General features: G+C 41.8%; 1 protein-coding gene across 5 annotated transcripts in view; it reads right to left on the bottom strand.

The window, feature by feature from the left end:
• Positions 1-23,641, bottom strand: part of LOC140731911 (protein CASP-like) — a 725,429-nt gene that overhangs the window by 208,376 nt on the left and 493,412 nt on the right. For 4 of the 5 annotated variants that reach the window (XM_073053887.1, XM_073053886.1, XM_073053888.1 and 1 more), the window contains one exon: positions 9,239-9,541. The exons of the other annotated variant lie outside the window; for it this stretch is intronic. In XM_073053887.1, coding sequence (XP_072909988.1) covers positions 9,239-9,541 — 303 coding nt within the window. The remainder of the gene's footprint in view (positions 1-9,238; positions 9,542-23,641) is intronic. 5 annotated transcript variants of the gene reach the window in all.

A 23,641-nucleotide genomic window follows, 5' to 3' on the forward strand; every position in this document is an offset into this window, starting at 1 on the left:
GTAAAGTTTGATGGCCACAGGTAGGAATGACTTCCTATGACGCTCAGTGTTACATCTCGGTGGAATGAGTCTCTGGCTAAATGTACTCCTGTGCCTAACCAGTACATTATGGAGTGGATGGGAGTCATTGTCCAAGATGGCATGCAACTTGGACAGCATCCTCTTTTCAGACGCCACCGTCAGAGAGTCCAGTTCCACCCCCACAACATCACTGGCCTTACAAATGCGTTTGTTGATTCTGTTGGTGTCTGCTACCCTCAGCCTGCTGCCCTAGCACACAACAGCAAACATGATAGCACTGGTCACCACAGACTCGTAGAACATCCTCAGCATCGTCCGGCAGATGTTAAAGGACCTCAGTCTCCTCAGGAAATAGAGACGGCTCTGACCATTCTTGTAGACAGCCTCAGTGTTCTTTGACCAATACTATGATGATTAATACTATATTCTGCCATCATATTTGACCTACTAAAATGAACCACTTCACACTTATCTGGGTTGAACTCCATCTGCCACTTCTCAGCCCAGTTTTGCATCCTATCGATGTACCGCTATAACCTTGGGCAGCCCTCCACACTATCCACAACACTTCCAATCTTTGTGTCATCAACACTCCTGACCTTTCTGTTATTGGGGGATTGTTGGTGAGAAAGAGAGCAGCTTCAACCAACTGCATATTAACATATTGGGTAACCTCTCCTGGGCCCAGCACACAGATGCAATCATAAGAAAAGTGCAGCAGGATCTTTACTTTCTTAGGAGGTTGAGGAAATATAGTTTGTCATTGAATATTCTAGCAAAATTCTGCAGATGTATTGTTGAAAGTATCCTAAATAGAAACATCATGATCTATTATGGCAATTCAAATGTGCAGGAAAGTAAGAATTTGCAGAGAGTAGTTGCCTCAGCCCATTTCATCACAGGCATATCTTACCCCACTGTAAGTAGAATCTACAGGAAGCACTGCCTCAAGAAGGCAATATCCATCATCAATCATCCCCATTACCTGGGACATGCTATCTTCTCGCAATTACTATTGCACATCACACTTCCTTTGACTATTCGGCTCTTGAATGAACTGACAAAACCCTAAATTTCTACCTCGTTACAGCTGCACCAACCAAGAATAGTGAAGAAATATAGCAATATAAAACCATAAATAATTAAATAATAATAAGTTAATCATGCTGTGGAAATAAGTCCAGGACCAGCCTATTGACTCAGGGTGTCTGACACTCCTAACACTACGCCCAGTTTGCACTAAAATTTGTTTATTTGTCATAATTGAGTTTTCTTGAGAAATATTGAGCATAACTTATGTCTAATTTTTTTTTCTTGTGAGTGCTGCTTATGTGATGTTATTTGTCTGTGATGCTGCATTCACACGTTAAGTTTTTTGTTACACCTGTGCATATGACAATAAGTTTGAGAAGAAGCTAGGGTTAGCGTTAAAGTCAGATGTATCATATTAGTGGTGTAAAGGGAATTGCAGAGAAAGGAGGGAGGAGTTGTCCAGAATTGATTGGAAAAGAACACAGGCAAGGAACACAGCAGAGCAGCAATTGATGGAATTTCTGGAAGCAATAGGGAAGGCACAGGATATACATGTCCCAAAGAGGAAGAAGTATTCTAAAGGAAAGGTGACACAACCATGGCTAACAAGATAAGTCAAAGCCAACATAAAAGCCAAAGAGAGGGGATATAATAGAGCAGAAATTAGTGGGAATTTAGAGGATTGGGAAGCTGTTAAAAACCAACAGAAGGCAACTACAGAAGTCATTAAGAAGGAGAAAATGGAATACGAAAGTAAGCTGGCCAATAATATTAAAGAGGATGCCAATAGTTTCTTCAGATACATCAAGTGTAAAAGAGAGGCGAGAGTGAATATCGGACCACTGGAAAATGATGCTGGAGAGGAGGTTATGGGGACAAGGAAATGGCGTTTGAACTGAATAAGTATTTCGCATCAGTCTTCACAGTGGAAGACACTAGCAGTATGGTGGAAGTTCCAGGTGTCAAGGGTCATAAAGTGTGTGAAGTTACCATAGCTACAGAGATGATTCTTGGGACACTGAAAGACCTGGAGGTAGATGAGTCACCTAGACTAGATGATGTAGACACAGAGTTCTGAAAAAGGTGGCTAAAGAGATTGTGGTGGCATTAGTAATATCTTTCAAAAGTCAACAGATTCTGGAATGCTTCTGGAAGACTCAAAAATTGCAAATGTCACTCCACTCTTCAAGAAGAGAGAGAGGCAGAAGAAAGGAAACTATAGGCCAGTTAATCTGACTTCAATGGTTTGGAAGATGTTGGAGTCGATTATGAAGGATGAGGTCTCAGGGTACTTGGAGGCACATGATAAAATAAGCCACAGTCAGCATGGTTTCCTCAAGGGAAAATCCTGCCTGACAAGTTGTTGGAATTCTTTTAAAAAATAACAAGCAGGATAGACAATGGAAAATCGGTGGATGTTGTGTACTTGGATTTACAGAAAGCCTTTGACAAGGTGCCACACATGAGGCTTCTTAACAAGCTATGACCCCATGGTATTACAGTAAATATTATAGCATGGATAAAGCAGTGGCTGATTGGCAGGAGGCAAAAAGTAGAAATAAGGCGAGCCTTTTCTGGCTGGCTGTCAGTAACTAGTGGCGTTCCACAGGGGTCTATTTTGGGAGAGATTCTTTTTACGTTATATGTCAATGATTTGGATGGTGGAATTGATGGGTTTATTGCAAAGTTTGCAGATGATACAAAGGTAGGTGGAGGAGCAGGTAGTTTTGAGGAAGCTGAGAGGCTACAGAAGGACTTACGACAGATTAAGAGAATGGGCAAAGAAACGGCAGATGGAATACAGTGTTGGGAAGTGTATGGTCATGCACTTTGGTGGAAGAAATGAAAGGGTTGACTATTTTCTAAATGAAGAGAAAATACAACAAAACTTAGGTGCAAAGAGACTTGGGTGTCCTTGTGCAGAATTCCCTAAAGGTTATAAATGCACAGAGTGCTGAGTGTGTGGAATGGGCTGCCAGTGATGGTGGTGGAGGCGGACACAATAAGGTCTTTTAAGAGACTCTTGGATAGGTACATGGAGTTTAGAGAAATAGAAGGCTATGGGTAACCGTAGGTAATTTCTAAAGTAAGTACATGTTCGGCACAGCATTGTGGGCTGAAGGGCCTGTATTGTGCTGTAAGTTTTCTATGTTTCTGTGTTAAGTTGTAGGTTGAGTCTGTGGTACGGAAGGCAAATCCAACGTTAACATTCATTTCAAGACGACTAGTATATAAAAGCAAGGATATAATGTTGAGACTTTATAGAACACCTTACTTAGAGTATTGTGAGCAGTTTTGTACCCCTTATCAAAGAAAGGATGGTTTCATAGCAGGTTCACGAAAATTATTCCAGGATTAAACAGCTTGTCATATGAAGGCTCTGGGCCTGTATTCACTGGAACCCTGAAGAATGAGGGGTGACCTCATTGAAACATATCGATTCTAAGACCAGAGAACACAGCTTCAGAATAGAGGGGTGTCCTTTTAGAACTGAGATGAGAAGGAATTTCTTTAGCCAGAGAGTGGCGAATCTTTGAAATTCTTTGCCACAGGCAGCTATGGAGCCCAAGTCTTGGGGATGAATGGAGCTGAGAGGAAAATTGGATCAAACTCGATAGGCCAAATGGCCAATTTTGCTCCTATATCTTATGGCATTATGGGCTTATAGTCTAAACTTGACCTTAATGTGCGTTCTTAACCAAGTTATCCATCTGTGCCGGACCTTGAATGATCTTTGGATTTGGACAACCAGATCCCTCTGCTCCTCAATATTCCCTGATACTATGGCTCATGGTGTATGTCCTTCTACCATTATTGCTTGCAAAGTGCAGAAACTTACACTTACCAGGACTAAACTCCATGTGCCATTTCTCAACCAATTTCACCAACACACGGACATAACATTGTAACGTATGACTACATCTTCATGCTGTCAACATCAGACTTTACATCATCTGTAAACTAGCCTTTCATGCATCTCACAGCAACAGCCAATTCATTCCCTTTAGTGCAAATAGCAAGGATCACATTTCGATTCCTTAAGGAACACAAATGGTGACAAGCATTCAATCATGAAAACAACTCTGTCTCTAGCAAAACTAGCCAATTTTGGATGCAATTTACCATCCTGCCCTGGATCCCATGGACCCTAATATTTTGGACCAGTTTTTCATGTCAGACCTTGTCAAAAGCTTTTCGCAAGTCTACATAAAACACATCTGCTGCACTGCCCTGGTTAATATACTTTACTGCTCTCTTCAAAGACTTCAATCTGATTAGCGAGGCAGGATCTGCTCTTGACAAAGCTACTTTGGCTATCTCTATTAGTTCTCCAAGTGATCATTAATACTGTACATCAGCATTTTTTCCAGTAACATCCTTACTACTTATGTTAGGCTCACAGATCTGTAATTACCAGGTCTCCTCGATGAGAGGACCATGTTTGTCTTGCTCTAGTCAACTGATACCTCACTTGTGTCAAGCGATGATTTAAACATCTTAGTCAGAGTCCCAAAGATCTCTCCCCTAGCCTCCCATCAATGAAGCACTTGAAGACTCTATGAAGCATCTTTGTAATTACATTTTCATTGTGCTAAAGTATAATAACTTTTTCCATGTTATATTTGTGATAAGCAACAAAAAGTGCTTCATCAGTGGCAGCATGAGCACCTGAGAACTTCTGCTGATATCTTACTTGATGAGTGCCAGACCATATAGCTGATACTGCTGTAAATTACTGGGAAATAACACACACAGTATATATTGTACTTTGTAAGACCTCCATTTGTTAGCAATGTCCTTGACAACAAAGAGCTCCTGTGCTTTGATAAAAGAGCTGACAAACTGCTAAATAGAGGTTAGCACATAAATGCTACATGATGTAATCAAAGGCTAATCAGAATATACATCTTGCTTGCATGCCGGGGTATTCAGTTATACACTGTAGAATAAAGTATGCAATTACAATATATTAACTGGTACCTTATCAGGTCTGGATATTGTGGTATCACCACCAGGCTATGTGTACATCTCAGCAGGTGAAGCCTTCAAACAATATCGCCAGAAATAACTTACAGTGGTGCTAGGAAGTTTGTGAACCTTGTAGAATTTTCTCTAATTCTGCATAAATATGACCTAAAATATGATCACATCATCATGTAAGTCCTAAAGCTAGATAAAGGGAAACCAATTAAATAAATAACACAAAAACATTATACTTGTTCATTTATTTATTGAGAAAAATAATCCAATATTACATGTATTTGTTGGAAAAAGTATGTCAACCTCTAAGGCCTTCTACAAAAGCCATTTGGAATCAGGTGTTCCAATCAATGAGATGAGATTGGAGGTGTGGGTTGTAGAGGTGTCCTGCTCTATAAAAAGACACACAAAGTCAGGTTACTGACAGAGCCTGCTCTTCTCAACAAAGATCTGTTTATGTACATCGTGCCTCGATCAAAACAACTTTCAGAGGACCTTAAAAGAAGATGCATGAAGCTGAAAAAGGTTACAAAGGCATTTCTAAAGACTTGAGTGTTCATCAGCCCACAGTAAGATAAATTGTCTACAAATGGAGGAAACTTGGTACTGTTACTACTCTCCCTAGTTGAGGGCATCCTGCAAAGATCACACCAAGAATTCAATGTGCAATGCTGAAGTAGAGAAAAAGAACCCAAGGGTAACAGTAAAAGACCTGCAGAAATCTCTAGAACTTGCTAAAATCTCTGTTCACTATAAGAAAAACCCTGAATAAGAATGGTGTTCATAGACAGTCACCAGCGAGGAAACCACTGCTCTCCAAAAAAACATTGCTGCATGACTCAAGTTTGCAAGACTACTTCTGAGACAATATTATGTGGACAGATGAGACGAAAGTCGAACTTTTTGGCAGAAATGCACATAGCTATGTTTGGAGGAAAAGGGGCACTGTACACCAACACTAAAACCTCATCCCAACTGTGAGGCATGGTGGAAGGAGCATCATGGTTTGGGGCTGCTTTGTTCTCTCAGGGCCTGGACAGCTTGCAATCATTGAGGGAACAAATAATTCAAAATCGTATCAATACATTTTACAGGAAAATGTCAGGGTAGCAAGTCCATTACTTGAAGCTTATTAGAAGTTGAATAATGCAACAAGACAATGATCCAAAAGATAAGAGTAAATCAACAACAGAATGGTTTATAAAGAATAAAATATGTGTTTTGGCAGAATGGTTTAAAAAGAAGAAAATCTGTGTTTTGGAATGGCTGACTCAAAGTCCTGACCTTAATCCTATAGAAATGTTGTGGAAGGACCTGAAGCAATCACTTCATGCAAGGAAGCCCACCATCATCCCAAAGTTGAAGCAAGGTTGTAAGGAGGAATGGCCTAAAACTCCTCCAAGCTGATATGCAGGGTTGATCCACCAGAAATGTTTGGTTGAAGTTATTGCTATACAAAGCAGTTACTGAAAGCAAAGGTTCACATACTTTTTCCAACAAATACCCGGTACATGTAATATTAGATCATTTTTCTCAATAAATAAATGAACAAGTATAATGTTTTCTGTGCTATTTATTTAATTGGGTTCTGTTTATCCAGTTTTAGGACTTACATGAAGATCTGGTCACATTTTAGGTTATATTTATACAGAAAGAGAAAATTCTACAGGGTTTACAAACTTCCTAGCACCACAGTAGTTAAAAATCTACTGAAGACTGACAGGCAGCAGCCAACACCTGGATAACAGTGGTAGAGCAACTCTGCAAATTTTCATTTCTTAACTTTATGCCAGGTTAAATAAATTGGACCCAATGGTAGTAAAATGGAAATCTGATATGTAAATAGATCCAAGTTAGCAGATTCATGCACATTCATTATAGTTACAATGCAGGAACAGGACATACATATTGATTAGTTTGATGTTATCTTTGATGCAATAAGTAACTTCATATTGTTTCCTCTGTTAAGAAGTCTCCCAAATGTTTTTGCTCAGTTCAAATTCATAATAATCAAGGCTGTCACCTTAATGCAGTAACAAGAGAGTGCAGCACAAGAGAAGTATAACCACATGAGGAACTGAAAGAAAGCTGTCTCTTCTCTCAGATGGACACCAACAAATTCTTGATACTTTAAGACCAGCAAGAATAACTTGTCAATTTTCTGTTCAATATACATCCCAGGCAAAATGATTAATGACATTGATTTGTTAGCTATTTATCTCATTGATGTGTGTGATGCCTCCTTGTTTTTCTCTCAACAACTGGACTTAAAAGGATCTGTCTGCTTTAAAATGTTTGGGCACCACAAATGGTTAACACGAGTACAATTTTTTTTCAATTAAAAAATACCCTTTCTTTTTAATACAAAAATATCACTGTAATACTTGTTTCTTTTAATTTTGAAAGTTATTTAAACATTTAATATTTTCATAATGTACAAATTTGTAATGAAAATTAGCATAATTGTGTTGGCAATCTTTACCACACCATGTCTATGACATTTTAATAAAGTCTGACTGTCTAAAAATGCAATGTAATGACGATATGGTTCCGATGAAGGGTCACTGAACTGAAACATTAACTGTTCTCTCTATATAGATGCTACCTGACTTGCTGAGTAATACCAGCATTTTCTGCATTAATTCCATTTAGTGCTACAGCAACCATAATAACACTTTTGCTGGCTTCTCCTAACCACTCCTCCTTAGATATGTTGATGTTGATCACTTGAATGTTGCTTATTTTAGAAATTATTTGGACATGGGTGGAAGACAATAGGAAGATACACACTGACAAAAAAATTACCGTAGATTCCGGACTACAGAGCGCACCTGATTAAAAGCCGCAGGCTCTAATTTTAGAAATAAAATCAATTTTTTAATTGTAAAGGCCGCACCGGATTTTAGGCCGCACCGCTACTTTTAAATATACATACGTATCGGTAACACAAATTACGTTGCATATACTTTTTTACTGAACAGCACGAACAACATTCCAATATCTCCTAGCGACTGGTAAAAATATATATACTGCAGCCTACCAGGAAAAGTTATTGATCGACTTTAACTTAAAAGCAGCGTTTTCGCTCGGGTCTAATCGGGTCTGACGCGCTTGCGCAATGCGATCGGGTCTAATCGGGTCTGACGCGCTTGCGCAATGCGATCGGGTCTAATCGGGTCTGACGCGCTTGCGCATTGCGATCGGGTCTAATCGGGTCTGACGCGCTTGCGCAATGCGATCGGGTCTAATCGGGTCTGACGCGCTTGCGCATTGCGATCGGGTCTAATCGGGTCTGACGCGCTTGCGCAATGCGATCGGGTCTAATCGGGTCTGACGCGCTTGCGCATTGCGATCGGGTCTAATCGGGTCTGACGCGCTTGCGCAATGCGATCGGGTCTAATCGGGTCTGACGCGCTTGCGCATTGCGATCGGGTCTAATCGGGTCTGACGCGCTTGCGCAATGCGATCGGGTCTAATCGGGTCTGACGCGCTTGCGCATTGCGATCGGGTCTAATCGGGTCTGACGCGCTTGCGCAATGCGATCGGGTCTAATCGGGTCTGACGCGCTTGCGCAATGCGATCGGGTCTAATCGGGTCTGACGCGCTCGGGTCTTGCTTTTCTTCGAGTATTTTCCATGTTGATGAGGGTGAGTACAAATGACTGATTTACAATAATTTAATTGTGAAAGTGCGCTTGATTTATCGTACAATTTCATTGGACCTCTGTGAACTACTCATCAATTTTATTGGTCTACTGTTACGAGGCAAAATGTTTACGAGGCGGCATGAAAAAAAACCATGTATTAGCCGCTCTGGATTATAGGCCGCAGAGTTCAAAGCTGTTCAAAATGTGGGAAAAAAGTAGCGGCTTATAATCCGGAATCTACGGTAATGGTAACAAAGAGGAACTCATCCCAGGTTCAACATTCTGTCACAAATCTATATATTTACAATTCAGCTAGCATCTTGTGTATAGAAAAAGAGGACTTGCTTCCAGAAGAATGCCTCTTTACAGCATACTCCATCTGTGAAAATGTGTACTAACATTAATTCTAATGCATTATACAAAAATAAGGGTAACAAAAAATGGATTTAATTTGTAAATTAAACCATACTACTCTATAAGTTCTATTTTCTTTTATACATGACACACATTAGCAAAATGGAATCAGCTGTATCCATTTGAAAGTGTATTGTTACCTACCTAAGTTATTGTCTGTTAGCACTTCCTTGACTTTCTTTGTGATAGCATACGTATCTAGTTCAGGTGACATGGCTACCAGCTTCTGTATGCTTAATGCTGACTGGCCAGACATTGGCAGCGATGAGAGAACCTGAGGATCATTGGAGGAGTGTTCACATGGTTCGGAGGATTTGATGTCCTTAATGCTCTCAGTGGCTATTGAGTGCTGGGATGATAGTTCAGCCACACTCTTCACTGATTCCACAGAGCTGACTGGAGATTCAGGGGCTGGGCTGCAACTGGCAGAGGTCTTTGGGGTAATCTCTAAAATAAATGAATGAATAATTTCATTATAATAGTTTGAGTTTGATAGAGAGCATTTTAATCAGATGATTATAAACTTTCCTTCAAACCTAAACCTAATAATAAATGGCAATTTATTAAGATATTAGTTGGTAAAATCAGTTTAAAAGTAGAAATAGGACAGGAAGAACTGGAAGTGCAGGAGAGAATATGAAAAAGGAAAAATGTTTCTTAAATCGAATAAATAGTGCAATAAAGAGAGGCAGGAAGAAACCCAAGCATGACTTTGTGATTTTGGTGTAATACTATTTCCTCATGGCTCTGAACTTTCACCCACCTTAGTCCACGTTGGTAATACAGTGCAAAAACAGGCCAATCAGCCCAACTGGTCCATGTCAACCACAGCACCCTTCCTGCTAGTCAGCATTACCTGCATTCTGCCCACACTGTCAAGTTCTTCTCCTCCATGTACCTAAGTAAATGGCTTTTAAAAACTGCAGTTGTACCCACCTCAACCAGTACCTCTGGGCAGTTCAATTCAGGTACCATAACCCGTTGTGTAAAGAAGTAATCTCTCAGGCCTCTGTTAAATCACTCCCCCTTTACCTTGCCCTCCAGTTTTGGACTTCCTTATCCTGGGAAAAGACTATGGCCATCTACTTTAACCATACCCCTTGTGATTTTCTAAACTTTTATAGGGTCATTTTTTTCCACTCCAGGGAATAAAGATCTAGGATGGCCAACCTCTCCTTATAACTCAAGCCCTCTGATCCAGGTAACATCTTCCTATATCTATTCTGCACCATCGCCAGCTTAGACCATGAGACCATAAGACATAGGAGCAGAATTAGGCCATTCAGCCCATCAAGTCTCCTCCGCCACTCCATCATGGCTAAAGCCAGATCCCACTCAACTCCATACACCTGCCTTCACGCCATATCCTTTGATGACATGACCGATCAGGAAACTATCAACTTCCACCTTAAATATACAGTTGAAGTCAGAAGTTCACATACACCTTAGCCAAATACATTTAAACTCAGTTTTTCACAATTCCTGACATTTAATCTGAGAAAACATTCCCTGTTTTAAGTCATTTAGGATCACAACTTTATTTTAGGAATGTGAAATGTCAGAATAATAGTAGTGAGAATGATTTATTTCAGCTCTTATTTCTTTCATCATGTTCCCAGTGGGTTAGAGGTTTACATACACTTATACACTTGTTAGTATTTGGTAGCATTGCCTTTAAATTGTTTAACTTGGGTCAAACGCTTTGGGTAGCCTTCCACAAGCTTCTCACAGTAAGTTGCTGGAATTTTGTTCCTTTCCTCCAGACAGAACTGTTGTAACTGAGTCAGGTTTGTAGACCTCCTTGCTCGCACATGCTTTTCCAGTTCTGCCCTGAAATTTTCTATCAGATTGAAGTCAGGGCTTTGTGATGGCCACTCCAATACCTTGACTTTGTCGTCCTTAAGCAATTTTGCCACAACTTTTCAGTATGCTTGGGGTCATTGTCCATTTGGAAGACCCATTTGCGACCAAGCTTTAACTTCCTGCCTGATGTCTTGAGATGTTGCTTCAATATATCCACATAATTTTCCTTACTCATGATGCCATCTATTTTGTGAAGTGCACCAGTCCCTCCTGCAGCAAAGCACCCCCAGAACATGATGCTGCCACCCCCCATGCTTCACGGTTGGGATGGTGTTCTTCGGCTTGCAAGCCTCACCCTTTTTCCTCCTAACATAACAATGGTCATTATGGCCAAACAGTTAAATTTTTGTTTCATCAGACCAGAGGACATTTCTCCAAAAAGTAAGATTTTTGTCCCCATGTGCACTTGCAAACTGTAGTCTGGCTTTTTTATGGCTGTTTTGGAGCAGTGGCTTCTTCCTTGCTGAGCAGCCTTTCAGGTTATGTCGATATAGAACTCATTTTACTGTGGATATAGATACTTTTCTACCTGTTTCCTCCAGCATCTTCACAAGGGCCTTTGCTGTTGTTCTGGGTTTGATTTGCACTTTTCGCACTAAAGTACGTTCACCTCTAGGAGACAGAATGCCTCTCCTTCCTGAGCGGTATGACGGCTGTGTGGTCCCATGGTGTTTATACTTGCGTACTATTGTTTGTACAGATGAACGTGCTACCTTCAGGTGTTTGGAAATTGCTCCCAAGGATGAACCAGACTTGTGGAGGTCCACAATTTTTTTTTCTGAGGTCTTGGCTGATTTCTTTTGATTTTGTTTGTAAATTTCTGACCCACTGGAATTGTGATATAGTCAATTAAAAGTAAATTAATCTGTAAACAATTGTTGGAAAAATTACTGGTGTCATGCACAAAGTAGATGTCCTCAACGTCTTGCTAAAACTATAGTTATAGATAATAGACAGTAGGTGCAGGAGTAGGCCATTCAGCCCTTCTAGCCAGCACCGCCATTCACTGTGATCATGGCTGATCATATACAATCAATAGTTTGCTAATATGAAATCTGTGGAGTGGTTAAACAATGAGTTTTAATGACTTCAGCCTAAACTTCTGACTTCAACTGTACCTACGGACTTGGCCTCCACCACAGTCTGTGCCAAATCATTCCACAGATTCACCACTCTCTAGCTAAAAAGTTTCTCCTTACCTCTGTTCTAAAAGGTCACCACTCAATTTTGAGGCTGTGCCCTCTAGTTCTGGATACCCCCACCATAGGAAACATCTTCTCTATATCCACACTACTTACTCCTTTCAACATTTGATAGGTTTCAATGAGATCCCCATCAAACGAGACCTATCCCCATCCCCGTCTCTAAATTCCAGTGAGTGTAAGGTACCCATCAGGTTCATCTGCCATTTCTTCGCCCTCCTTTACTACTTCACCAGCATCATTTTCCCATGGTCCAATATCAACTCTCACCTCTTTTTTACTCTTTATATAACTGAAAAAACTTATAGTACTGTATTCTGCTTTATATTATTGGGTAGTTTGCCCATATATTTCATCTTTTCCCTTCATATGGCTTTTTTAGCTGCCTTCTGCTTGATTTTAAAAGCTTCCCAATCATCCAACTTTCCACTCACTTTTGCTACTTTATATGCTCTTTCATTTCCTTGGCTTTTATGTAGTCCTTAATTTCCCTTGTCAGCCACGGTTGCCATTTGTGAACAACTTCTTCTGTGGGAGATATCTGTCCTGTGCCTTCTGAACTATTCCCAGAAACTTCAGCCATCTCTGTTCTGCTATCATTCCTGCCAGTATCTTCCTCCAATCCACCCTGGGCAAGCTCCTCTCTCATGCCTCTGTAATTTCCTTCAATCCAGTGCTATACTGATACATGTGTCTAATACTTCTCCCTCTCATATGAATTCAGTCATATTATGATCATAGTTCTAATGGTTCATAGAAACATAGAAAATCTACAGCACAATACAGACACTTCAGCCCACAAAGCTGTACCGAACATGTCCTTACCTGAGAAATTACCTAGGGTTACCCATAGCCCCCTATTTTTCTGAGCTCCATGTACCTGACCAGGAGTCTCTTAAAAGGCCCTATAGTATCCGCATCCACCACCATCGCCGGCAGCCCATTCCGCGCACTCACCACTCTCTGCGTAAAAAAACTTACCCCTGGTATCTCCTCTGTACCTTTCAGCCCTGGGAAAAAGCCTCTCACTATCCACACGATCAATGCCTCTCATCATCTTTTACACTAAGCTCCCTAATAAGATCTGGGTTATTACACAACCCCCAGTCTCAGATAACCTTTCTCAGAATAGGCTCAAACACAAGCTGCTCTGAAAAGCCATTTCATAGGCATTCAACAAACTTCCTCTCTTGCAATCTGACACCAACCTGATTTTCTCAATCTCCTTGCATACTGAAGTCCCCCATTACAATTGTGACATTACCTTTATTACAAGTACTTTCTAGTTCCTCAACCCCATATCTTGGCTACTATTTGGAGGCCTATATATGGTTCCCGTAATGTTTTTTTTTTTACCTTGCTGTTTCTTAACTCCACCTACAAAAATTCAACATTTTCTGACCCTCTGTCACCTATTTCTAAAAATATAGTTCCATCTCTTAGCAACAGAGCCACACCACCGCCTTTGTCTACCCGCCTGTCCTTTCAATACAAAGTATATCCTTTGATGTTAAGCTCCCAACTATGGCCTTCTTTCAGCCACAACTCAATGATGCACACAACATCATACTGACCAATCTCTAATTGAGCCATGAGTTCATCCACGTTATTCCGAATGCTATGCACATTAAAGTTCAGCACATTCAGTCCTGCATTCTTCATTCTTTTGAATTTTGGCTTTTGTGTTACAATTTAACTCTTTGCTATGTCTACATTTGTACCCAATCATTGGCCTGTCCATTCGTGTTACATCTATCATCTTTGTAAACCTGCTGGCTCATCCTCTGGTCTAACATACTGATATCTATTCAGCTGCCATATTAGTTTAAACCACTCCCAACAGCTCTAGTAAACCTGCCCACAAGAATATTGGTTCCCCCTTAACAATGTCTTTCTTATAACAGGGTAACCAAAACTGTACACAATACTCCAAGAGCAATCTCACCAACAATTTATATAATTGCAATAAAATACCGTCTCCCAAACTTGATGCCTTGACTAATGAAGGCCAGCATGCAAACCTTCTTCTTCACCATTCTGTCTACTTGTTAGTCCACATTTGGTGAACTATTTCATAGTTGTGACCTCTAATCCCTGACTTCTCCACCAAATATCCACATTGTCCGAAGCCATTGTAGATTTACACTTCATCATCTGATAAGTCAAATTCATCTTCTCCCTTCTCTTCCACAAAGAAACTAGCCCTAGCTCCTTTAATCTATTGCTGAAACTGTCATCTCTAAGTCAGGAAACATTTGTATGTCATGGTACTTAGGTTAAATGATAATATCCCATAAAATATCTTGGGCCTATGTCAAAAGATCTCCTCGTTGCATTTTGCAAGCTTTTGCAATTGAACAGTTATACACCTACTATGCAAATGTAATTTCCACCCCTCCCATGTCCACTATCACCAGCTCTGAAGAGTGCATGTAAGCAAATGATGGTTAAGAGGCTATGAGGACAGGAATGCTAATGGCATTTCAAAAGCTTCAGCTACAGCACCTTTCTTGAAGCTACAAATAGCTGAAGTGTGTTTGTTAGCTTTTAACTCACTCTCAGAATCCTCCATTTTCCATGGAAAGAACAGATTAGTGATCCTCTTTCCCAAAATAGCATTTTTATTAAGATGAGAAACCAAATAAAACAATCATGACTACAGCTCTATAAACACCACCATTTTACCAGATGTGAAGACAATCAATGATAGATTCAAATGAAACAACAGAAACATGGAACTGAAATGATATTAATTATTATTCTGCAACCTCACAATAAAAACAACACAAATTTTTACTTATTTACTTATCCTAAAAAGCCCTAATACAAATGTGTAATAGTAATTTATACAAAGATATCTCTTCTATCACAGAACTGGAAATTAGCTACCAAATTAGCTCCTAATTCACCAGTGCAAGGAACAGTTTGGCAGATCATCTATCATCCTCACTATGTGATGTCAAAGATGGCAGATACACCAACATGATGAAGATGTTTCTCTTCAGGTCTGTGCCCTTTAACCTACACCAAGGTCAAACTGGAAGGTAAATTTACCAATGGTAAATAAAACGTTGAAGCTTCATTCTGTTGACACATAGTATAAATAATTCTCACTGATATTGCTTCAAACTAGCTTTATAAAAGTTCCAATTTTTATTGGATACATTTAAAATGACTTATGACATGATGAAGGGTCTTCAATCTAAAACACTAACTGTTTTTCTTTCCCCAAATGATGCCTGACCTGCTGTGTTTCCAGCATTTATTTTTATTTCAAATTTCCTGCATCTGGAAATTTACCCAAGCAGTCTGTGGTAAAAGAACTGGAAATATTAGGATTAAGTAATCAATTAAGTGATTGCAATCAATCTAATATACCTCTTACATAACCTTGCCAAATGTTCTGTTTCTTTCCCCTCCTCTACCTGCCCATTACACACACACACACTCTCTCTCCCCCCTCCCCCCTCCAATGTGGTCCCCTCCCCACTTCCCGTATTTGGTTCCATCATCTGCAGCCCCAGTTGCCTCCATTTCTCAATCTGTCACTATTCTATTCTCCTCCCATCCCCACCATACCTGATTCCATCTGCCAATCAACCCCACTTCAGTGGATCTACCAATTACTTACCAGCTCTTGGTCCATCCTTTCTCCTCTTTTCCTCTATACTGAATATCTCCACTTTTTCATCCAATTGAAGCACCTTGACCCGAAACATAGATTATTCATTTCCCTCCACAGATACTGCCTAACCTGCTGAGTTCCTCCAGTAGTTTGGTTTTTTTTTTGGCTCAGGATTCCAGCACTGGGACTCTCTTATACCTTCAATCAAGCTAATTGGGAACCTTTGTTCTGATATACATTATTTTGGGGCAATGTAATATTTAATTTGTGTTCCCTGCTGTTTAAAGTTCAATTCATTTGGCACAGATATCATTTCAAGGGCACAAGCACATCCGCCTTGCTGTCTGGTGTGTAAAGCATGCACCAGTTGACATGGACAAAATGCTGGAGGAACTCAGCAGGCCAGGCAGCATCAATGGAAAAAAGTACAGTTGATGTTCAGGCTGAAACCCTTCAGCAGGACGTTTCAGCCCAAAGAATCGAGTGTATTTTTTTCCATAGGTGCTGCCTGGTCTGCTGAGTATCTCCAGCATTTTGCGTGCATTGCTCGGTTTTCCAGCATCTGCACATTTTCTCTTGTTTACCAGTTGACATGGAGTGGACTCAACATTTCCCAGCCAGCAGGCAACCCAATGGAATTCAGAGGACCACACTATAAGATTCCAACAGTACTCCTTTGTTAAGATTCATAAAGCAAAAGCATCATGTATTTTTCAGCTCACACAGAAAACCGAGAATCTAGCCAATTCTACTTTAGTTGCATATTCATGTCCTAGTCAAGACTCCTCAGTTTACGAGAATTGTCTCAAAGAGATTATTCTCCTAATCAAAGGAATTAATCAATGTTCTGGATAATATTTATCTCTCAACCACTGTCATTGAAAGAAACAGATAATTGAAGGGTGTGAGGGAAGAGAAGTGAGTGCAGTTACCATTACAAGAGAGAAGGTGCTCAAAAAGCTGAAAGACCTAAGGGTACATAAGACACACAGATCAGGTGAACAACACTCTAGGGTTCTGAAAGAGGTAGCGGTAGAGATTGTGGAGGCATTAGTAATGATCCTTCAAAAATCATTGGACCCTGGCATGCTGCCAGAGGACTTGCCTATGTCACTCCACTCTATAAGAAAGAAGGAAGGCAACTCAGAGGCCTTCCTTGATGATGATGACGCTAAATGGCGACTCCTTTGCTTGCATCTTTGGAAACAGCTCTATTTCTTTCATTAATATATTCTTCCCTTTCAGGGTTCTTCTGAAGATCCTGACCTGGAGTTACACGCTGACTACGGTTCTTTGTGGGAATGGGACCAAACTCTCGGGGCTTTATAACCAGTTGTTGTTCGGCACACACTAAGAGTTCAGCTCGGCTTCGGAGGCCTAGGATCATGGGGCTCTGGAGAAAGGGCGGATCGAAGGTCAGTATCACAACAGGAGACCCATGTGTCATCGGGGGAGTTGGAATATCTACAGCTGTGTGCCCAGAGACTCAAGATCTTTGGGCACAGAGCTCGAGAAAAGCAATGTAACAGACTTTTAACATCGCAAACCAGCGAGTTGTTTGTTATGTCTCCCTCCTAGCTGTGAAACGGAGACACTTCTTTCTCCCTTTCTCGAATACCGGGTGAGACGCGAAGTCTTTGGGGTAACTGCAAGTCTGTGTCTTTGCTGCTGCTTTGCTCACGCTTGGGTGCTCAGTGGTGGATGCCGATGGGGGGATCATTGCTTGCTGCCGCTTAGGGAGGGAGGGGAGCCAGGGGGTACTTTGGGGTTCTAACATTTAACAGTCGTTCATTCTTTGGGGCACTCCTCTGTTTTCGTGGATGGTTGCAAAGAAAAAGCATTGCAGGATGTACATTGTACACACTTCTCTGACATTAAATGTACCCTTGAAACAGAAAGGAAATTATAGACCGGTTACATCTACATCTCACATCAACAGTGATAAAACGCTTTGACAGGTTGGTCTTGACTAGACTGAACACCTGGCTCAGCAAGGACCTGGACCTAATGCAATTTGCCTATTGCCACAATAGGCCAATGGCAGATGCAATCTTAATGGCTCTTCAGACAGCCTTAGACCACCTGGACAATACGTACATCCATGTCAGGATTCCGTTCATCGACGATAGCTCAGCATATAACACCATCATTCCAACAATCCTGATTGAGAAGTCTCAGAACCTGGGCCTCGGTACTTCCCTCTGCAATTGGATCCTCAACGTCCTAACCCGGAGACCACAGTCTCTGTGATTGGGGATGATAGCTCCTCCTCACTGATGATTAACACTGGTGCACCTCAGGGCTGTGTGCTCAGCCCACTGCTCTACTGTGTATCTACTCATGACTGTGTGGCTAGGCATAGCTCAAATACCATCTATAAATTTTCTGATGATGCAACCATTGTTGGTAGAATCTCAGATGGAGACAGGAGAGCGTGCAGGAGTGAGATATACCATCTAGCGGAGCAGTGTCGCAGCAACAATCTTACACTTAACGTCAGTAATACGAATGAACTGATTGTGTACTTCAGGAAGGGTAAGACGAAAGATCAATATACCAATCTTCATAGTGGGATCAGAAGTGGGGAGAGTGAGCAGTTTCAAGTTCCTCTGAGGACCTAATCTGGTTTCAACAAATTGATGCAGCTATAAAGAAGGCAAAAACAGCGACTATACTTCATTTGGAGTTTAAAAAGATTTGGTATGTCAACAGAAACACTTGGAGCAAGAAGGCTGCAAGTGGAACGGCTAAGGATTCCTGGAGCGAAGGCATTTTACTACTCGGGGTAAAAGAGGCAAGACTGCACAGGCACGTGACACCAGCCAGTAGAGCAGGAAAAGTTTAAAAAGAAGACCGCCATATCCAGCGGGCAGCATTCGGAGTGAGCAGCAGAGCGAGAGGGTAGCAGAGTGATAGGGCTTTGGCTCAAAAGACTTAGGTGGTAACGAGGCGAGGTAGGTTTACCTGCGTTAATTGCGAAAAGGAAGTATGTGTGTGAGGCCGGTGTTCTGTGCTCGGTGTCAGACGTGGGAAGTCCTGGAGTCACCCAGCCTCCCGAACAGCCATATCTGCACCCGGTGCTTTGAGCTGCAGCTCCTAAGGGACCGCGTTAGGGAACTGGAGATGCAGCTCGATGACCGTCTGGTCAGGGAGAGCAAGGAGGTGATAGAAAGGAGTTATAGGCAGGTGGTCACACTGGGGCCACGGGAGACAGACAAGTGGGTTAACAGTCAGGAGAGGGAAGGGGAAGAGTCAGGTACTAAAGAGGACCCTTGTGGCTATGCCCCTTGACAATAAGTACTCCTGTTTGAGTACTGTTGGGGTGATGGCCTACCTGGGGGAAGCAACATTGGCTGTGCCTCTGGCACAGAGTCCGGCCCTGTGGCTCAGAACGGTAGGGAAAGGAAGAGGAAGGCAGTAGTGATAGGGGACGCTATAGTTAGGGGGTCAGACAGGTGATTCTGTGGATGCAGGAAAAAAACTTGGATGGTAGTTTGCCTCCCAGGTGCCAGGGTCCGGGATGTTTCTGATCACGTCCAAGATATCCTGCAGTGGGAGGGAGAACAGCCAGAAGTCGAGCTACATATACCAATGACATAGGTAGGAAAAGGGAAGAGGTCCTGAAAACAGACTACCGGGAGTTAGGAAGGAAGCTGAGAAGCAGGACCGCAAAGGTAGTAATCTCGGGATTACTGCCTGTGCCACATGACAGTGAGTATAAATGAAGTGAAGGATAAATGTGTGGCTGAGGGATTGGAGCAGGGGGCAGGGATTCAGATTTCTGGATCATTGGGACCTCTTTTGGGGCAGGTGTGACCTGGACAAAAAGGAAGGGTTACACTTGAATCCCAAGGGGACGAATATCCCGGCAGGCAGGTTTGCTAAGGTTACTGGGGAAGAGGCGGTTGGCTCACAAATAGAGAAAGCTTGGAGACAGTGTGTGAGGGAGGATAGGCAGGTGATAGAGAAGGGATGCGCTCAGACTGATGGTTTGAGATCACAAGATCACAAGACAAAGGAGCAGAAGTAGGCCATTCAGCCCATCGAGACTGCTCCACCACTCCACCATGAGCTAAACTATTCTCCTGTCTAGTTCCAATTTCCGGCTTTTTTCCCATATCACCTTGATACCCTGACTAATCAGATACCTGTCAATCTCCTCCTTAAAAACCTTCAATGATTGGGCCTCCACAGCTGTATGTGGCAACAAATTCCATAAATCCACGATTCTCTGGCTAAATGTGTCTATTTTAACGCAGGGAGTATTGTGAACAAAGCAGATGAGCTTACAGTGAGGATCAGTACTTGGAGCTATGAAGTGGTGGCCATTACAGAGACTTCGATGGCTTAGGGACAGTAATAGTTAATTTATGTGCCGGGCATTAGATGTTTCAGAAAGGACAGGGAGGGAGGCAAAAGAGGTGGGGGCGTGGCACTGTTGATCAGAGATAGTGTCACGGCTACAGAAAAGGTGGATGCCATGGAGGGATTGTCTACGGAGTCTCTGTGGGTGGAAGTTAGGAACAGGAAGGGGTCAATAACTTTACTGGGTGTTTTTTATAGGCCACCCAATAGTAACAGGGACATCGATGAGCACTAGGGGAAGCAGATCTTGGAAAGCTGTAGTAATAACATGATGAGAGATTTTAATTTCCCAAATATGCACTGGCATCTCCCTAGAGCAAGGGGTTCAGATGGGCTGGAGTTTGTTAGGTGTGTTCAGGAAGGTTTCTTGACACAATATGTAGATAAGCTTACAAGAGGAGAGACTGTTCTTGATTTGGTATAGGGAAATGAGCCTGGTCAGGTGTCAGATCTCAGTGGGAGAGCATTTTGGAAATAGTGATCATAATTCTATCTCCTTTACAATAGCATTGGAAAGAGATAGGAACAGACAAGTTAGAAAAGCATTTAATTGGAGTAAGGGAAATTATGAGGCTATCAGGCAGGAAATTGGAAGCTTAAATTGGGAACAGATGTTCTCAGGGAAAAGACGGAAGAAATGTGGCAAATGTTCAGGAGATATCTGTGTGGATTTCTGCATAGGTACGTTCCAATGAGATAGGGAAGTTATGGTCGGGTACAGGAACCGTGGTATCCAAAGGCTGTAATAAATCAGGTCAAGAAGAAAAGCTTACAGAAGGTTCAGAGAGCTAGGTAATGTTAGAGATCTGGAAGATTATAAGGCTAACAGGAAGGAGTTTAAAAGGAAATTAGGAGAGCCAGAAGGGGCCATGAGAAGGATTAAGGAAAAACCCAAGGCGTTCTACAAGTATGTGAAGAGCAAGAGGATAGGACCTATCAAGTGTGACAGTGGGAAAGTGTGTATGGAACCGGAGGAAACAGCAGAGGCACTTAATGAATACTTTATTTCAGTATTCACTATGGAAAAGGATCTTAGTGATTGTAGTGATGACGTAGCAGACTGAAAAGCTTGAACATGTAGATATTAAGAAAGAGGATGTGCTGGATCTTTTGGAAAGCATCAAGTTGGATAAGTCACTGGGACCAGATGAGATGTACCCCAGGCTACTGTGGAAGGCAAGTGAGGGAGGAGATTGCTGAGCCTCTGGCGATGATCTTTACATTATCAATGGGGACAGGAGAGGTTCTGGAGGATTGGATGGTTGTGGATCTTGTTCCTTTATTCAAGAAAGGGACTAGAGATAGCCCAGGAAATTATAGACCAGTGAGTCTTACTTCAGTGTTTGGTATGTTGATGGAGAAGATCCTGAGAGGCAGGATTTATGAACATTTGGAGAGGCATAATATGATTAGGAATAATCAGCATGGTTTTTTCAAGGGCAGGTCGTGCCTTACGAGCCTGATTGAATTTTTTGAGGATGTGTCTAAACACATTGATGAAGGAAAAGCAGCAGATGTAGTGTATATGGATTTCAGCAAGGCATTTGATAAGGTACCCCATGCGAGGCTTATTGAGAAAGTAAGGAGGCATGGGATCCAAGGGGACATTGCTTTGTGGATCCAGAACTGGCTTGCCCATGGAAGGCAAAGAGTGGTTGTAGATGGGCCATATTCTGCATGGACATCAGTGACTAGTGGTGTGCCAGAGGAATCTGTTCTGGGACCCTTACTCTTCATGATTTTTATAAATGACCTGAATGAGGAAGTGGAGTGATGGGTTAGTAAGTTTGCTGATGCCACAGGTTGGAGGTGTTGTGGATAGTGTGGAGGGCTGTCAGAGGTTACAGCAAGACATTGATAGGATGCAAAACTGGGCTGAGAAATGGCAGATGGAGTTCAACCCAGATAAGTGTGAAGTGGTTCATTTTGGTAGGTCAAATATGATGGTAGATTATAGTATTAATGTTAAGACTCTTGGCAGTGTGGAGGATCAGAGGGATCTTGGGGTCCGAATCCATAGAACGCTCAAAGCAGCTGCGCAGGTTGACCCTGTGGTTAAGAAGGCATACGGTGTATTGGCCCTCATTAATCGTGGAACTGAATTTAGGAGCCGAGAGGTAATGTCACAGCTATATAGGACCCTGGTCAGACCCTATTTGGGGTACTGTGCTCAGTTCTGGTCGCCTCACTACAGGAAGGATATGGAAACCATAGAAAGAGCGCGGAGGAGATTTACAAGGATGTTGCCTGGATTAGAAAGCATGCCTTATGAAAACAGGTTGAGTGAACTTGGCCTTTTCTCCTTGGAACGACAGAGGATGAGAGGTGACCTTATAGAGGTGTATAAGATAATGAGAGGCATTGATTATGTGGATAGGCAGAGGGTTTTTCCCAGGACTGAAATGATTGCCACAAGAGGACACAGGTTTAAGGTGCTGGGGAGTAGGTACAGAGAAGATGTCAGGGGTAAGTTTTTTTACTCAGAGGGTGGTGAGTGTGTGGAATGGGCTGCCGGCAATGGTGGTGGAGGTGGATACAATCGGGTCTTTTGAGAGACTTTTGGATAGGTACATGGAGCTTTGAAAATTAGAGGGCTATGCGTAAGCCTAGTAATTCCTAAGGTCAGGACATGTTCGGCACAACTGTGCTGTAGGTTTTCTATGTTTGTATAAAAACTTCTATAGATGTATCGTGGAAAGTATTCTGACAGGCTGCATCACTGTCTGGTATGGAGGGGCTACTACACAGGACCAAAAGAAGCGGCGGAGGGTTGTAAATTTAGTTGGCTCCATCTTGGGTACTAGCCTACAAAGTACCCAGAACATCTTCAAGGAGCGGTGTCTCAGAAAGGCAGTGTCCCCCAGGACCCCCAGCCCCCAGGGAATTCCTTTTTCTCATTGTTACCATCTGGTAGGAGGTAGAGAAGCCCGAACGCGTACACTGAGCAATTCAAAAACAGCTTCTTCCCCTCTGCCATTCCATTCCTAAATGGACATTGAACCTGTAAACACTATCATACATTTTTGATATTATTTCTGTTTTTGTATGATTTTTAATCTATTCAATATACATACAGTCGGTCCTCCTTATCCGCAAATTCAACCAACCACGGATCAAGAAAACCCGGAAGTGCTCTTCTAGCACTTGTTCAAGCATGTACAGACTTTTTTTTCTTGTCATTATTCCCTAAACAATGCAGTATAACAACTATTTTACATAGCATTTACATTGTACTGGGTATTATAAGTAATCTAGAGATGATTTAAAGTATACGGGAGGATGTGCGTGGGTTATTGTGGATTGGGATCGAGAAGTTCTCTTACTAAGTAAGTTGGAACAGGTACATCCGGTATTATTTAGCGTTAGTTAGTCAAACGTTTGTCTGAGTATATAGTATATATTTTAACTTTTTATGCATATAAAACACTTAAGAACTTAAGTTTCCATGCCGGGCTCGGGAACAGAAGTTCCCGAGTTCGATCCAGTGATGGA

The sequence above is a fragment of the Hemitrygon akajei genome, chromosome 8 (assembly GCF_048418815.1).
Source record: "Hemitrygon akajei chromosome 8, sHemAka1.3, whole genome shotgun sequence".
Lineage (NCBI taxonomy): Eukaryota > Metazoa > Chordata > Chondrichthyes > Myliobatiformes > Dasyatidae > Hemitrygon > Hemitrygon akajei.